This window comes from Camelus dromedarius, chromosome 2, assembly GCF_036321535.1.
Source record: "Camelus dromedarius isolate mCamDro1 chromosome 2, mCamDro1.pat, whole genome shotgun sequence".
Taxonomy (NCBI): Eukaryota; Metazoa; Chordata; class Mammalia; order Artiodactyla; family Camelidae; genus Camelus; species Camelus dromedarius.
In genome coordinates this window covers 98,051,229-98,069,596 of record NC_087437.1, presented here as the reverse complement: position 1 = coordinate 98,069,596, position 18,368 = coordinate 98,051,229, and the positions used below count along the sequence as shown (strand labels likewise).

Here is an 18,368-nt window from a genome sequence, read left to right as displayed (position 1 = left end):
TGCTCTATAAAAGCCTCCTTGAAAACTCCTAGTTAAATCTCTGGCCTAATCTCATGCCACTCTTCCATTCTTTCTCTTCCCTGGGCATTCACTAAGAATTCTTCCAGGAATTCTAGCTTCAGAACTTTTTACAGGCTGAATCCCCTTCCTTCTGCTATTTTCCTGGCTGACTCATCTCTGTCATTCAAGTCTTAGTTGAAATGTTCTTTCTGACGATCCAGTGGACCAAAAACCATCTCCAAATTTTCACATGTCTGGTTCTTTCTTGTCATTCAAGCTTCAGTTTCAGTATCCTCAGTGAAGCCCCTCTTGATCACCAAATGTAAATTAGTAACACTCTCATCCCCACTCCATCACCCTGTTCATTCTTAGTACAGTACTTCTTATGCCACATTTTCTTGTTTATGTACTTGTTTATATGTTTATGGTATGTCGCTTCTCTCTGGAATGTAGACAATGAAAGCAGGGAGCTCATCTTACTTGCTCAACACCATATTCCCAGAATGTGGGATAGTGCTTGGCACACAGTAGGTGCTCAATAAAAGTCTGTTGATTGGTCAAATGGTAAGTTTAATTTACATGTCAGTTTTCTTTATTTTATTTTTTTCTCTTTTATTTATATAGGTCAGTTTTCTTAGAAAATGTCTAGAAATTAAAAGGCACATTATTAAAAATTTTAATCAAATTCAGTACAAGTATACAGGTAACAGATTAGGGGATAGTAGTAAATAACATTATTATTTTAAAATATTATAGAAGATTTCTTTTTAATAGATAATCTTAATGATTCTATATCTCTTATAATAATGTTAACTCTAACTTTCATCTGTCAGGTGTATACGACCTAATAGTAAGAAAAGGTTTTTTCAGAAGTTCTTTGCTATTAGAAAGTAGTCAATCTAATATAAACAATTCACTATGGATAATCCATTTGGTAGATAAAACATACGTTTGAAATCAAAAGTGTATTTACATTCTGCAAACATTGATTAAGTCATGCACTATCTGAGGCATATGGGATTCAAAAATGAGTAAAATGCAACAGACCGATCTCACTAATAATTCAAAGGTAAGTGAGTGAAAAAAGACACAAAAGTTAACAATACTGTGCTTTAAAGAGGCTATCATAGTATGAACAAAATAATGAGGCGTCAGTTTGTTTTTACACCTCTGGGCCACGAGACCTCACTCATCTGAATTTAGGCACTCAAACGCTTCCATTCCTCCTAGGGGCAAATTGTTAATAAGAAGTTCAGTTACCCTGGTGTCTAACACCTTTCCCCAAGTCAAATGAAAGTCTTTTTCACAAAGAAGGGGGAGAGAGAAGGTTATTTCTGATGCCAGTGTTTCAATGGAGAAATTAAGCTTTGCCTGTAAGAGACAGAGGTTGCCATAAGAAAAGCAGCACAATAACAAAAAATATTGTGCTCAATGCTTGTGCAATGCCAGCTCATTATTTCTGGAAGGGGCTAAAGATTAGAAAATGACTTTTCCTGAGTTGCAACAGGCCTGTAACTGAGTAACTCGGAAAGGACTGAAAAGGAATACCGGGAAAAATAATACAAAAATAAATAGCAGTAGAAATTGTGTTGAGCTGAGCATGACCTTTGGAAAGAGAAGGAAGATTTTGCATATCTAAGAAAATCTCATCACAGTCCTCTCTGAAAGATTAAAATGATTTCAATATTTTTCCATTTATTTAATGCAAACAGGTATAGCTTGTTCTGACAAAATGTCACATTTCCTACTCAGGTACTATTATGTGGAGACAGAACATCAAGTTGATACTGGTTGTTCAAAGTCATTCTTAAAGACAAAGAATAAGAACTAAATATAATAATTGGAAATGTTTGCATTATGTTTTTCTTCCAAACATTTCTTGGGGCTTATAGTCTCTGTCAAAGATCAGAAAACACTGTTATAAATACGTCTCATTCAAACATTAATATGGAAGCAAATCATTCACCTTTTGAAAATTGCAGTATCTACTTAGATGTCATTTATCAGAACGAGGCAGAAGCAGGTGGAGAAATACTTCTGAATCCTGAGTTTTCTGGATGAAAAAGAACTATTCCTCTATGTATTACTTCTCATCTTGTTAATACAACAGAATACAACTATTTTACCAATTAGCATAACATTTAACACATAAAGTGTTAATTTCCAAAATATTTTGAAATATTCTTTAAGAAAGCTATCTTAACAATAACAAGTAAAAGCAGTATAAATACAAGTTTGTCAACATTAAGCTACTGGGAAATAATTCTCTATCTTCCAAAAGAACTTTGAGTCATTAATGTAATGCTAATTTTTTATCGATATTTTTTGCCACAATATATACTTATATACTAAAACATAATATAGAATGCTGTGGCTGTGTTTTGCTTTTCTCAATGTGTATCTTCAAGAAAGAAAGAGCCTATTCAAGGAAAAGTATATTATTGGAAAAATGTTTTACTTGAAATAAAATGCTGTTTTACCAGAAATTTCCAAAAGGAAAATGAAGAAAATCTGAATTCTACTTTTTCTTGAACACCATCAGTCTATTCCAACACATGCAAGTAGCAACTTTAAATTTCTTGTTTCATCTATGTTACGCTGCAAGGAGACTTGTTCCTTTCCACTATTTCACAGTGAGCAGGAGTGCCTCCTTTATAGATGGCTCTGGATTCAATCCACTTTGCTGCATTTTGAAGTAAAAAGAAAAAAACTTGGTTAAAATATGCTCTGCTTTAGTGTGCCTGGCCAGCTGTAATGTATTTTCCAAGACTGAACCCCAAAAGAGCAGTGTGCTTTCAAGTTACTGTTTAAATTGTCTCAGGCTGCAAGTTAAGGTCATGTTAATTTTCCTACATTTATGATCTTGACACATTTTATATTTAACCTTTTGTGGAGAATAATTTGTCCTCACCCTGAGTTGTGTTTGTGCTAGACCATGAAGCCAGGTGGTGACCCAGCGGAACCCACGGGGACATTAAAGAGACTACAGAAGCTGGTCTGGACCAAGAAAGCCAGGGTGCCGAGTCTGAATGAGATGAAACCCACGTTAACGAATCTCCGTAAGTAAGAACTCAATGAGCTGATAAAATGTTTTGAGGAAGAGTTGGTGTAGCATATATTAATGAAGGACATTTTAATAAGACCCTAAAATAATCATTGCCAAGTAATTTGTGAAACAACTATCAGTAGACTGTTCCTGAATTTCACCTTACATCCCTGCCCTACCCCGTTTCTCCTTTGCCTCAGAACCAGACTCAGGGGTAGAGTAAGAGAAAGCTGTGGGTGAAGCTCAGCAAGAGAATGAGGGTCAGATTTCCCACTGTTCTCAGCCTGTGGCCATAGAAAACAGTGTAATTCAGTTGTGATGTGAGTGCAGGTAATTGGCATGTCGTGACATGCAACTTTGATTTTCATTTATTTACTTACAAGAATGCCCTGTTAATCATAAACTTTGTTTACATCAGCTAAATATTTGAACTTAAATGGATTCAGTGATATGGTACAATTTACTGTGGGTCATATATATTTCTATTTTCTGTAATGGTTTTATATATTACTGGAAATTTCATCAGATCCTTCACTGCATGCAAATATACATCTCACTAATCAACTTCATAGTACTGAAGATAAACCTTTTTCTTTTGTTTTCTCAGCCTTATTCTTATCTTTCCAAAATATTTCCCTATGAGAGCCACTACATGCATAAATCTTTTTGCAGACTGATGTTAAAATAGAGAATTTAAGGATACCAAAAGTATTTCAGGAAATCTCTACTGAGATTTCATCCTGCTAAGTAAGGTAAAGATTTGACTTGCTTCTGATGCTTTCTTATACACATGACCTCAAAAAATTCAAAATATTCAAGAATAGAAACACACCATATTCTTATAACATGTGGGGAATTTTTTTTAAATTTGTAATTCTTCTTAAATATCTTTCAGTACACTATTTGCATGTGGCTCCCAGTCATTTCAGTCAAACTGACTTTATCATTACATATGCTTCCAAAATTTTTAGGTGAATCTGTTTTTACAAAACAGATCACTTAATAAACTAAGAACTTACTCTTTAAAGAAATGTTGTTGTAAATTATTTTGTGAAAGTATACGATCTCCTGGTTTATCCTGTGATGTTCACTCATTTCTATTATGTAAGAAGAATTATAATATTTATAATTTCTACATATGCAAAATTATTAGACTGACTTATCTCAACTTATTTTCTACATCATTCAGAAGATGAAGATGAAACATTGATTTCCTGTATGAAATTAGTCAAATCCCAAGAAAAGAAAGCTAATAATATTAGCCAAAAGAGTACAGAAGAAAGGGAGATTAGATTGGATTCTATTTCTGCACCACTGGTTAGATCCAGTACTTCAACTGGATGCAGCTTGGCAGAAATGTTATCTCACAACGAAGATGAAGTTCATATGTGGAACAGCTGGAAGCAGTTTCCAGAAAACCCGCTGTGGGCATATGTAGATTTCCAAATTGACCAAGTTGGAGCCTGGGACCCCTGTTTCCACTGCTCTCACCACACACGTCTCAAGTCGTCTTGTACAGATACAGATCTCCCACATTCATGGGTAAGTTCTTAACTACGGAAATGTATCGTCTTATCTGGATGTTTGTACTAGCAAGAAGGAAACAGGTAACAGATGTGCTAATCAGTCAAATTTATCAGTTTTAGGAAAGTTACCAGAGCTAGAGATGTCTTTCTAAAAAGCGATGCAGCTCTCGTGATTTCTGCTATCATGTTACTATTGCATGTGTTCCTTTGTGTTCAGGTAAACTACTGTATAAGATTTTCCAGGGATTTCTTTTTAATTAAAGGAAGATAGTGCATGTTGATTCAGGTCAAGATGTGCATTGAATTGTCTAAATTATTGCTGTTGTCTTGAAGTTTCACTGACAAATAATAGCTAATTTAAATGAGCATTTTCTTTGTGCATGCTATTCTTCTACGCACTTTACATGTATTATTATTTAAATCTCACAACACCCTAAAGGAAGGGAGTGTTATCTTAATAGTAATTCCGCTCTGTTTTACAATTGAGAAAAATGAGGTGCAAAAAAGTAACAGGTACAACGTTACAGATCTAGCGAGAAGTAGAGCCAAGATCTAGAACCTAGACAGCCTTATGCTAGGGATCCTGATTTTAGCTGATACATTATAGTGTTTCCCATACACTAAGCTAGGCTCTAAGGCTACATGGCATGAGAGAAAGAGCATGGATCTAGAGTAGTTAGAGAAATTTGGATTTGAATCCAAGTTCTGCTACTTGTTTAGCTCGAGCAAATTATCAAAACCTTTTAATCTTGCTTTTCTCCATTGTAAAATGAAAATAGTAACGTTAAACTTGTGAGGTAATTGGAAAATTAAAATTAAATAACACAAAGATACTAGCATTCAAGAGTATCTATTTTGTTCTCAACTTGATCATAAGTGACTTAAGTACCTTATGCAAATCACCTAAGTGCATTTATTTCTCTACAGTTCATGATCATTTGGGTTTGCAGCGGACGAACAGAACTGCTCTGTTTTTCCAGGAACCCTACTCTATACCATTTTGCTCTAAGAATCAGCCTCTCATTAGACAAAGGCTGTAATTCATGGTACTTCAGAGATCTCTGAAGAGGTTTATCCTCTTTTGGAGTCCTTTTCACCTGTTAAGATTTGTGTATTGAGTTAGGTCTTTGCAGACTAGCGCTAAAGTAATCTGTGTTCAGAGTACCACATTAAATATTACAGGTGTATAGTAGCAGACTTAGAACTGATGAAACTGCCCAACATTAATCATTTTTAGGAACATCTCTCCCACTTCCTTAGTCTTCATCTTTTCTTTTGGGGCTGCTGCACTGTGCAGCCTTCTTGGGGCAGTTTCTTAGAGAGCAGCTGGTAATATAATTAGGAACTACTTCTGAAGACCCCCCGACAGCTTCAGAATCAGGGTCAAGAATGATGACAACTTGGCAAGTGGCAAAACTTGTACATAAGAATCTAAACACAAACATTCAGAGCCTCTTTCGAGAATCAAATGTGGACTCCCCAACCTGGCGTTTCTGAATTTCAGCAGTCTGGCCTCCATCTAACTTTTCAGCTTTGTCTACTAGTTCTTCCTTATAGATTTCCTATGCTGGCCTGCCAAACTGAATGATTTGCTATCCCTAACGACTGTCTTGCGCTGCCTCTCTTTGTATCGTTTTATGTATTGGCCTCTGCCTGGTATTTATTCTTTCCTTTAAAATCATTACCCTATCTCTTAGGGCTCAGGTCAAATACTTTGTCCTCTAGAAAGTCTTCCTGGGTCATGCCAGACAGAAATAATCTCCCCTTCATTTGAACTTCTAGATGACTTAAGGGCATTATTTTTTCATTGTATATGCATCAAACATATAGGCATCACTGTGACTGTGTGCCAGTACAGTATTAGGCACTGGGGACACAGAGCTAAACAGTACACACACTGCTCCTGTCTGCATGGAGCTTACCATACTCCACCCTGCAGTGGCATGAGTTAGGCATTAGTTTATTTTCTATAAGTAATTTATCTTTGTATCCTCCGTGGTTATGGTCATTCAATAAATATTTGAGTATCATTTGCTGACTGAATGGGGTTTTAGAAACCAATGGACTTTGTTACCATAGATCAAGATGAAACTTTTCTTCTCATTCTTCTAGCTGTTCCTATATCAACATAGCTGTACATAAACTCAGTTATTATGTGTATGTGTTTGTGGATGTGTCGACTTAGGTATATACACATAGTAATGTTTTTCTCTTTTATTTGGGTAGTTTTGTCTATTTTAGTTTATAGGAAATTATTAAGTGAGTTTTATCTGCAGAAGGTCAAGTATCTGCAGAATGCTCAGTATTTCAGATGATAATATTCAGCATTTGTGACAAGAAAACCTCTGTGGATTTAGAGAGAGGATTCAAGAACATGTTAGAGTTAAATTGGTTTGGTAAACTTAATGAGAACATTTACACTTAGGGATTTGAGACAGAGTGAAAGAAGTTGGATGAGTGCAAATTATTATTTTTATATTCTACACATATATTCTATAATAATAGCATGTAAAATGCCCAGTTTCATTTTAGCATAGCTGGTATTTTTTTTTTTTTTCTGTAGTAATTGCAGGGCTATTATTTGGTTATACTTTAACTTTCATTCTAGGGAAGATACAGAAGGCTGGGGGAAAAGATGTCTTCTCAAATAACTGTTACTATAATGACATTGTCAGTGGTGACATTCTGCAATTTTAAAGGGTGAAAGTGCGACCAGATTTTTTTCTAAATGTACAAGCATACGCAGATATGTTGGAGCTAGGTCTGAACCCCACATGTTAGGGGAAATGAAACCAATCCACAAACACACCAGTTTCCCGATGTCAGAAATTTCAGCAATAGTAGATTCCAGTGTCTTTGATTCTATTATCAAATTAGAGTTTCAAGGTGGCCTGAAACGGACTTGTCTTCCAGTCTTTATTCACCCTGATACAACTCCCTGCTCGCACAACTCAGGTTCACACTCTCAGAGCTGGTTCTTACAGAGCTGGGTTTAATGCCAGCTCTGACATTACTAGCAGCGTTAGACTGGGCAAACTCCTTATCCTATTTATTTGATATTTATTTGTTTATTGAAGTATAGTCAGTTACAGTGTGCCAATTTCTGGTGTACAGCACAATGTCCTAGCCATGCACTCCTTACCCGCTTTAATGCACAAATTCCAATTCTGTATTGGTTTCAGGTCCTACTTACTTCTTTTCCTCTGAATGATTCTTTGCATACTGAAAACACCCATTTGTAAAACAAAGCTATTGATGTTTACCATGCAAAGGTTGCTGGAAGATTAAATGAAACGGTGTCAGTCCTCAGTTGACAGTAGGTAATATTTATACCAAAATTAAAGAGTCCAGAGGCTTATTCTGGGCTTGGGAAGAACCAACATTTTACTCAGCTGAGACACCATAAACAAACTGAATCCAGACAGAGAAATGTATTACTTGTGAAGGACTCTTCCCAGAAGTCAACAAGGGCAGAATGAGATACACACAGGTGTTTAATGTGCAGTTTAGCTGTTCGTGAGGTCTGTGGGATCTGGGGAGTGGGGAAAAATATGTGATTATAGAATTGATATAAATTGAGAAAGGCAAAAGATGAGATTTATGAAAGTGTATGCTCCACAAGAGAAATGTGAGAGGAAAAACTACTTAAGGGCGTCAGTCTTTCCTAATATCCGAGGTGAGTGGCGTTGAGAGGAAATTTCAGATACATCTTAAGAAAGGTAATAGTGGAAGCAACCAAAAATAATATTTGAAGCCAAGTGTTTACAATCAATTTACAAGAAGAGTGATTGAAGGGTACTTACGAAATCCTGCATGCTAAGAACTTGAAACATTTTATCAAAAAGGAAAGTTAGCCATAGGCTTGGTTGGGAATCAGGGCAAGAAAAAGTAAAGTTTGTGTGTCATAAGGAAGATAAGCCCTTCCTTTAATACGATATTAAAATAGTAGCTAATATATTTTTAAAATCTGGGATACTTCTTCATATCTATAAAAAAAGATAAAAAATTATTTTTGTAATATTAAGAAATGGAAGTAATCTTAAGAAAGGGAACAAGCATCCCTTTCTCCCTTCAAATATCTAAAATATTTTGAAATCTATTTTATAAAAATAGTGTGACATGTTTAAAAGTGACAGTAACGAATACCCTTTCAGGAAGAAAGAAAAGTCAAAGTCCTGAAAGAACAAAGCAGAAAACTGTGTATAGAAGAATTCAAATGCAGTATGGATAGAAAAATAATAATGAGAAACCAAGTTACATAAAAATCAAAGAAAAGTGAGTGAAGTTTATACATAAAATCTCAAAGTGAGAAAATAAACAAAGTTGTATTTAAACATCTTAAGAAACCTAAGAAGAGATGAGCGGAGTGGAGCCGGACGGTTACTGGAGTCCTGCATGAACCCGCCAACACCGCACCAGAAGAGAAAGTGGGGAGGGCGGAAGGTTTCTTTACAGGACTGTTTCAGTCAGAGGAACAGGATGTGTGCTAATGCTAACCAGGAAACAAGGAACAACGATTTTACAGTCAATCTTTCAGTTCAAAAGCAGAGTACTGGACGCTCTCATTATGGGCATAGGACGAGCTCTCGGGCTGCACAGCCGCACTGCTGAGTGGTTTCAGAGTTTTCATACTTTCCCCCAGGAACTGCGGAACCGCGGTGGGGGTGGGGGGTGACAACGCCAGAAGCAGCTCCTTGTGCTTGTCTTCTACTTTGTCTTTCTGTTCTCAGCCTTGGAAATCTCACCCAGTCTTTCTGACCCTGGGCTACCTCCTTCAGTCAACATGACGCATTATTGCCAGATTAATCTACCAGATTAATTTACTTCACTAATCTACCTGATTAATGCTACCTGTATAATGATTCTGAAGCTCAAACCCAATAATGTTACTGCCCACCCCCCTTACAAACCTCTAAGTATCTCCCCAACACCTACAGGGTCCAAAGCAAACTTATTCACCTAATCTGCCTTCTAACTAGATCCCCACTGTCCTCTTTCACCTGCACACTCTGCTTTAAGCAAAATGATACCTTCCTTTTGGCAAACACAGTGCATTTTTTTCCCATCTTCATGACTTTGTTTTTTTCTGTTTTCTCATTTGTCTTCCTTTCTTTTCTACCTATTTGATAAATAGTATGGAAGATTAAATACATATATGAATGAGTAAGAATTCACGGTGCACACTCTAAAGGAAAAAAAAAAATATATGTGCAAAGGAAAGGGGATTAAGAAGACCAGTAAAGAGAGTAAGGAGGCACGTGCTTCAGAAAAAATGCAAAATTAATTTCATAGGCTCTATTATCATTTTCTTTGTACGTTAGTGATATTACACTCCCGCCAAAAAGCCTTTGTGGTCCCATTGATGGGATATTTTTACTGGCCCAGTGAATGAGACATACTAAGAAGACTACTCACATATCCACCCAGAGGAAGACAAGCTATGAACCATCAGTGCATAATTCCTCTTAGTTTAAGCCCTTGTGTTCAACTCTCATAGCCAAAGCTATTTGTTACAAAAGCTTTAAACTTTGATCTGCTTACGTTAGAATTACGGTGGCATGGACAGAGAACAAGTTTTAATGAATGGATGTGGACAACTTGTGAAAAGTAAGGCCGAGTAAATGATAATCTGGACTGACAGAGTCAAAAGGAAAAAATAGGAAAATGTGACAGAAGAGTACCAAAAGATATTTATACATAGCGCTGAAATTAATAAACTTGAGAATTAAGATTCTAAAAATAATTTTAAGATTCTAAATGAACAAGGACAAACAATTAATTATGAGTATTTGACATGACATATTTTTAATTACAGCCAATATAATGTTTGATGGGAGGAGGATTAACATTTACCCAAGAAGAATTTAAAAATAGGAGATGCTGCAACAGCTTTTTCATTCATTCATTTATTTATTCATCCATTCATTCTCTCATAAGCAAACTCATGCCAAGTGCCTCTTGAGCCACATAGCCCAAGGGTGTGTATGTGGGAGGGTGAGCAATCCACCATTTCCCACTTATAATGAGAGTTCATGGGGTCTTGCTTAAAAAAAAAAAAAGGAAAAACAAATAATCACAACCCTCAGTATAAAAATTCACTATGATGGGAAACATGTTGCAGTAGTTGTATATAAAATAATCATGAAAAAGATCTGGCCAGATATACAAACACATCCACATTAAAAAAGAGAGCTTATAGAATAAATGCTTAAATCATGAGATATTATAACATTGCAGGATACCTGGTTTCTGGAAATTATTTAGGTTGAGTTTGAGGAGAGTAAATTGTAAGTGTTTATGAATTCTTTAAATGTCTTTTTAAATAAAATCTTGTATAATAAATATAAAGATAAAATGAGAAAATGTAACTGCTCTGTAAGTGTGAAGTATTATTCTAGAAGTCCAGGATAAGTAGAGATACTATTAAATTAGGCTTTCGAAGCAGAGCAATGTAGAATGCATATAAGTCTAATTATTTGGGTTCACGTTTGGCTTTTCCCAGTTACACAAACCTCCCGAATATCAGTGAAAATAACAGACCTGTGATCTAGTTCCAGAGCTGTCATAGAAACCAAGAACCCCTCTCCTTCATGAACTGCCTTAAGAGTTTTGCCCTATTTCTTTGTTTTGTTGTTGTTGTTTTCCACTTGTGCTTGTTTACTCAAGTGCATCAAATTAAGGAGAAAGTTGAATGGATACCCCCCACAATAAAATCTTTCTAAAGTCATCATAAAATATTTGTAATTTAGAATAGCTCTTGTGATAATGATCATAGGACCCACGAGCATCAATTTTAACTATATTTTGGCTTCTACAAGAAGGTTGAAATTTGTTTCAATGGGTTCTCAAATAGAAGAAGGAAGACAACAAATGTCAACCTGAAGGGGACCTGATGATGCTCGCTGACTACAGGAGATCTCAAGCTCCTTTGTACTTACAGCCTAACTCTTTTGCATGGTTCAGCAGAACCAGAGTTGGACATTGGTCTTCAGGAGGAGAGAGGACTGAATGTTAGAACATTTTATATAATGACCCTTGGAGAACACTCCAAGTGTTGGTAGAATTTCTTTTGTGGCAGAGAAATAAGTTCACAATTCAAATGTTGCTGAGCAAGCTAAAGACAAAGTCATATTTTGAGTGTGCAGCACTGTGTGTCGGAAGCTGTGTTATACATCAAAGGAGCACAGGTTGGAGCCAGGAGAGCCACTTGTGAGCACAACTCTGTCGCTTACTAGGATCTCTCTGGGTCACGATGCTTAATCTCCATGGTCCTCTACCTCCTCATCTTTAGAAAGAGGGAGATCAATGGTTTTTGAGGCTCCATTTATCTTCTATATTTCGGGCTATGAGGGCACACCAAGGAAGATAAATCCTATGTGCAGCAAGAGATTAGTACATAAAGATTTCCTTTCAGCTTTTTCTAAGCAGCTCTTTTCTCACTCTTCAGATGACCACTGTTGACCTTCCTTCTTTTTTTTTTTTTTTTTAACATAAGCTATTTTAGGTTTGGGGTTTTTATTTTTTGTTTTTAGTTTTCCTGACCCACTGCACTTCCTCCATCCTGGCTACTTCTCTCTTCCTCATGTTCTGAACCAGCAGCTATATATGAACATAGACTTCACTTGGGATACAGCCAAGTTTTCCTGGCTATGAAAACTTCTGCATGAACCAAAATGTCTATATTTCCATTCTCAGGAACTAAGAAGGCTTCTGCCACTCAAAAATAACTACTTAAAAAAATCCTTTTGAATCCCATTTCAGAGGACAAAATCTTGCTTTGACAAATGAGCAGGTGAAATTTAAGTAAGTTTGTAGGGGGCGGGCAGAAAAATCAGGGGCTATGCAGTGTAAAGAGTGCCAGGTTGGAGTGAGACACTCTTTCTTGCCACCATCACCAACCACACACACACACACACACACACACAACGTGCCATCGTGGATGGTTCATACTTTTGAGATCTTGTCCTGAGCATGCAGACATGTTGATATAATGACAATCATGGCCTCCACTGACTTAGCAGTTGACTATATTTCAGGCGCTTTTATATATGCTATCTTTGTGTTATGACTCAGTTAGGTGGTATTATCATCCTCATTTTAGTGATAAAAATATGAAGCTCAGAAAGGTTAAATCATTTATGCAATGTAATTGTAGGTTAAAGAACTGGATTTTAAGCCCAAATCTATAAGAGTCCAAAGTTTTCCTGCAAAGGTCATGCCTTTGTAACTTTTGAGAGTAGGCTCATAATTATCTATGCTTTCTCATCAGTAAAAATACATTATTTCCTAACTTGCAGTGCAAAATGAAATGATGCCTGTAAATGTGCCCGTTCAAGATAAGGGCTTAATTGCTTAACAAATAGAGTCCCTGCCTTCAAAGTGCAATATAACTTTTCTCACATTTCATTTTATACTGGCGCTATGAACCAGGCAAAACATTGCTACCAACTCACAGATGGAGAAGTTGAGGCACATGAATATTAAGTGAATTTCCTGAGGTCCCACAGCAGATGATGGCAGAGATGGCACTGAACATAACTCCTAACTCTTAGTCCAGACTTCCTATCACTCAGCTGTCTTTAAATTTTTCAGCAGAAAGATCAATAAACATAGTCACAAACAGGAGCCATTACATGGTGAAAACTGAGTGTTGGAGACAAAGAAGCCTGGTCTGGAACCATAGCTTCACTGCTTACTGACTGTGTGACTGCTGAGTTACCTGATTTCTCTGAGTTTCAGTTTCTTATCTATTACCAGACATAAGGAAGATTTCCTTGTGGAGTTCTTAGAAGAATTGGCTGTAAAGTGTTTAACCATACCTGACACCCAACTGGGACTAGATGAAGATGAACCACTATTTTTAGTGGCAATTATTACTATTTAATTACAATTTATAAATACGTGTTTATAACCATTTACCCTTTGTTCAGTGAAAAACAGCATTCTGTCTATGGTATATCAGGTATTGCCCTGGGCTGTGGGGCCACAAAGATGACCAAGACTCACACCTGATGTTGGAGTCTCACCATCAATAATTCTCAGCAATTTCCTATTGTATGAGATAATATTGCAGTAAATGTACATTTACTAGTTTTCACTAATTTTTAAGATTTTAAATAGAATTTGCTCAGTTTTCTCCCCGGAGATAAGAAAGCCAGAACTGCCTGGTTCAAGTGTACACAGTTTGGTTAGGGTGTGACTCTGCTTTTAGCTTCCTGGAGGTGCCCTAGTGACCGCATAATTATGAACCTCTGAGGCATGTGGACAAAAAGAAGGTGGGGCTCAGGGTGCAAGTCCTGAGCTCACCACTGCCCTTTACTGACTTCCCAAATTATCACCATATTAGCATTGTCTTACATATGCAAAACAATTTCAGCTTTTTAAAACTTCTCTCATATATTTTGTTACAGCCATATCACATATGCATGTCATATTTTATTTCAGATATAACTCTCAGGCATAACACACCTTTTTCATAAGACAATGAAAAATGAAAGACAGAAATTCATGTCCCTTCTCCTTCCTGGGAAGTTGTAAAGCAACTGGTTGAATTCACTCTTAAAACCCTTATGAATATTCAGCATAAGATCTTTATGCATCTCATGGTTCCCAACTATTAAATACAACCATACTGATGAATAATTAGAGTAGAAATATGGCCTTTCTGCAGTTCACCTCAAGCCTAACCCAAAATGAAGCCCACATTCTCACCCACTGAAAGGGATTTTTAGCCAGGGCACAAAATAGACGAAAGTCAGGAACTCATTTATTTATTTGCTCAACAATTTGTTTATCACGGTGCCAGATAAGGAAGATAAAATGAGGAGCAGAACAAACACTGTGAGCCTCATAGGTCAATGAGAGACAGAAACAGAAATAACCACACAAATAAAAAAAGAAATGTTAACTCTGACGAGAGCTGTAAGGGCCCCCTAGTTCTATGGAGATATGATAGATTTATCTATGATAGGTAGACTTGATCTAGCTAAGAAGTCAGGAAACACTTTCAGGGGTAGCGATGAGTGAGTTTAAATCTGATGTAAACAACAGTTGTTAAGTAGCCCAAACTAGGGAGAACGAGAAGGTGGTCATAATGGCTGGGAGGGAAAGCAAGGAGACGTGGTACAAGGTAAGGCTGAGGCAGGATCAGACCCCTTATGACCTAAGTGATGCTAAGTTTTGTTGGTCATCTCTCAAAAAGCAATGGGAAGCTATGCAAGGAGCGTTTTTAGGCCAACAGCGTGGGGGTTTGTTTGCTTCTTGTTTGTTGAGGGTGTGAGATACATGCTTAGGATTTTTTTTTTTTTTTGAGAAGATTGCTTTCCATACAGCGACGAGAATTAACTGGAAGGGGAAAATGGACACAAGATGATGGTGACTTGAACTAGGGTGGTAGAAAGAGGAAGAGATGAAAAGTTCTCAGACTCATACACATTTCTCCAGAAAGTAATTCAGTTTTGAAAGTCATCTTTTGTGACGCAAACAGAAAACCCCTTTCACTTTAGGACATATGGTCACAGATGACAGCAGAGAAGTGATACAATGACATGACTGCCCATTCCAAATCTGTCCTTTAATTTGTAAAACTTAGAAGCTCAGAGCCCCCACAATGGCTTAATGGAATCATTACCAATGGATAAGGAAATGGCATCCATTTGCCTCCCCTGATTCCACTTGGACATAGGCCATTGTTTCTACAAAGAGTGGCTTGGAGCCATGCAAGGTTTCAAAGGAAATCGGCCTTTCAGAGGGGCATGTGAATAGATAATGCATATTGCCACCATAAAATCTCTAATGAATATTAAGGGTGGCTTTCATTTGTGGTGATTGAAATGAACTCATAAATTCTCTCTCTAGGATGCGGGAATTTTTTCCTCCCTGTGGAGAGATTTAATGGATTTGTGGCATTCTGAATGATTTGGCAAGAAATCAGAGGTACCTGCGCAGTCACCCGCAAAGGGCACTCAGTTTCTCGCATGTGATAGTCGCTACCACAAAATATTTTCTGTATGAACCCAGAATGATTGATGCAATCCACCGTAAGTCATGACAAGGTGTCAACTGAAAAAAACGGGAAAAAGAAGTGGTTAAAAACACTGCAGCTTTAAAAACAAATTTGACTTTTAGAAAAGGGTTATTTCCTTTTAGAAAAAAGTGAGATCTGCCACCTGCAAGAAATTTAGATTAGTTGTTTGTGGCAAGGGCCAACATATTTTGAGGCCACTGAGCGCTCCTACTGCTCTCTGTACGGAGTAGATTAAACTGTTCCCACACAGTGATAAATATATCGCAAAGAGTCATAACAAGGATACAGTAAGTTGTGCAGTTAATGGTACAATTTCCAGTTAAAACAATATTCTTAGGGTTGCTTTCGCCCGTTCCCATTTTATGCATGCTATTTTTTGATAAGTTAATTTGTCACATTTGCAGAATCAATATCTTTCAAAGCTTTATAAGGGTGAGAATTAAAGGCAAGAGTTCTAGGGATTTTTGCTAGCTGTGTGGGCCTGGCTTAGCCGAACACAAAAGTGCAAAAATAATCTATGAAAACAGCAGATGAGGATTAACATTAAAAATGTCATCAGCTCTAAATTTTCTGTACATGTGGGAGGAAAATAGGGAAATAACCCAAAGCAGCAATTACCAAAAGGCATTCAGTTTTATGATGGAGCGTGGCAGAGGATCTCTTTTCAGAGAAAATAACTTTTTTTAGAGCTCTTTAATGCTAGACTTTGAATTCTCGAAGTAAGAAGAGATCCAGGTAATTTTGTTCTGTTGGAGGAGGTATTCCTCTGTGGAATGAATCCGTGGTCCTGCTCTCTTATCTCATGAGTTAGACATTATGAAAGAAGTTAATCCAAATGTCCTGCATTCTGTTTATATGAAGAAATTATGACTATAATTTAAGACACTGGATTCCTTTCTTTTTCTTTCTTTTTTTTAAATAGAGGTACTGGGGCTTGAACCCAGGACCTCATGCAGGCTAAGCATGTGCTCCACACTGAGCTATACCCCCCACCCCTGTCTGCAGATTCCTTTCTGACATGGGATAACAAAGCTGGGTTCAGTAGGGATATTCTTCTGATATTTTTCATGAACCAACTATATCAGAATAATCTAAGGTATCTGTTGCTAAAGTCTGCCTACTTAAGATTTACCGAGTCAGAATTTCTAGGATGAAAATTCTTTCACAAGCTCCTTAAATGATATTTTTATGTTCGCCGAAGTTTGAGAATCACCTCTGAATTGAAGGAAACAATTCATTCTTCCCTGATTTTTCAGTTTCCTCTTGATCAATCCAGGAAGTCTTTCTGAGAAGCTGTCATACATGTATCACTTTCACAAGTTATTTACTCTAATAATCACAACAGTCCCAAAAAGTAGATAATTCAATTTTCCAAATGATGTAATAGTGCTCTGAAGACTGAGGAAGTTGTCCAAGCCGTGCTTCAGAGCCAAGCTGGGATTTCAAAGTCTTCCAAATCCCGTTCCTGTAAGATAGTCAAGTCACTTAGGGACCTCACACTGAGAGCACAGAAAAAGACTGCACTGGGGAGCCCCTGGGAATTCTTAGTGCTCAGTGCCCACATGATCAGCCTGTATGAAAGTGTGCAGAACCTCTAATGGGTGTAGCTGACATTCCCCCAGAGACAGCTTTGTGCTTTCCAAACTGACCTGGTTGAAACTCCCATCGGAGAGTGTTTGGGACTTTTGATAAATCAGAGTAGAAAAATCCCCAGACAAAGGGTATAACAAACAGCTCCACCACTTACATATCTTCTTTTTACAAAATGCTTTTGAATATAAATAACTCTTATGATTATAACATAACTTATTTTCTTTAGTAATTTTCAAAATAGAGTCTGATTTTCTTAAGGGCGGTCATTGTTTTGTTCTTTTGAGGTTAACATCCAACCATTTTCCTGACTCATTTGTGCAACTTTCCCCAATTTATGGGTGACTTTGTTATTTTCTATGCCCTCATTTTGAAACTGTGCCTTCTGCCAACTTCTCCTTAGTGTGGATGTTTCAGTGCCTTCCTTAGTGTGGCTAAAGAACACTCTGCCAACATTTCTGTATGATCTAAGGCCCCTAACACGGCATTCTACCCAATCGCTGAGGAGCAAAACGCATCCTCTCTGTTAGAGGGTCAAAGAAAAATGTCCAGTTTTGCTAATTACTCAACCTATTTACTTTAGTAAGAGTCTGCAATATCATTTGGTCACAATCTTTAAATCCTAAGATGTTTGAAGCAAGTTGATAGGTTGAGGTGGTACATATGTGTATGTGTGTGTGTGTTTGTGTATGTGTTTCTTTGCATCAGATAACACTAAAATAACTCTTTAAAAAGAAATATGTGAAGATTTCATCTAGTTCACCATAGCTAACGTTTCTCTGCCTTTATCTTTATCCTAAGCCAGTTTTTAAGTGGCATTATATAGAGGTAGCATATTTTTGTTTTCCTTAATGTTGCTTTAGATGTCAGAATAGGTTTGGGAAATGAAAATCATTGGTGTTAAATGTTAGCAAAGCTGATAATTTTCAAATATTTATGTTAAAAGACTTTTTGAACCTGAGTACTTAGCTTCTGTAATGTGCTCTTCCTGACAGTCTGTAACACTTGGATATCCTTATTCACCACAATTAGTAAATTTGAGGCCTGTATTTATTGTGCCTTAACTCAGTTCAGACGAAAGTGGAAAAAAAAATCTCCCTTGACTAAAATACAGCTGAGTTTAAATTCAGCTAAAGAAACCACAGCACAAATGTGGTTACTGCCAAAGAGTTGCCAGGTA

The 18,368-nt window shown here is 36.9% G+C and overlaps 1 protein-coding gene across 1 annotated transcript in view; it reads left to right on the top strand.

Moving 5' to 3' along the window:
- SAMSN1 (SAM domain, SH3 domain and nuclear localization signals 1) overlaps positions 1-18,368 on the top strand; it is a 106,781-nt gene that overhangs the window by 24,422 nt on the left and 63,991 nt on the right. The window contains exons 6-7 of the mRNA XM_031457870.2: positions 2,933-3,059; positions 4,236-4,588. Of these exons, the coding sequence (XP_031313730.2) occupies positions 2,933-3,059; positions 4,236-4,588 (480 nt within the window). The remainder of the gene's footprint in view (positions 1-2,932; positions 3,060-4,235; positions 4,589-18,368) is intronic.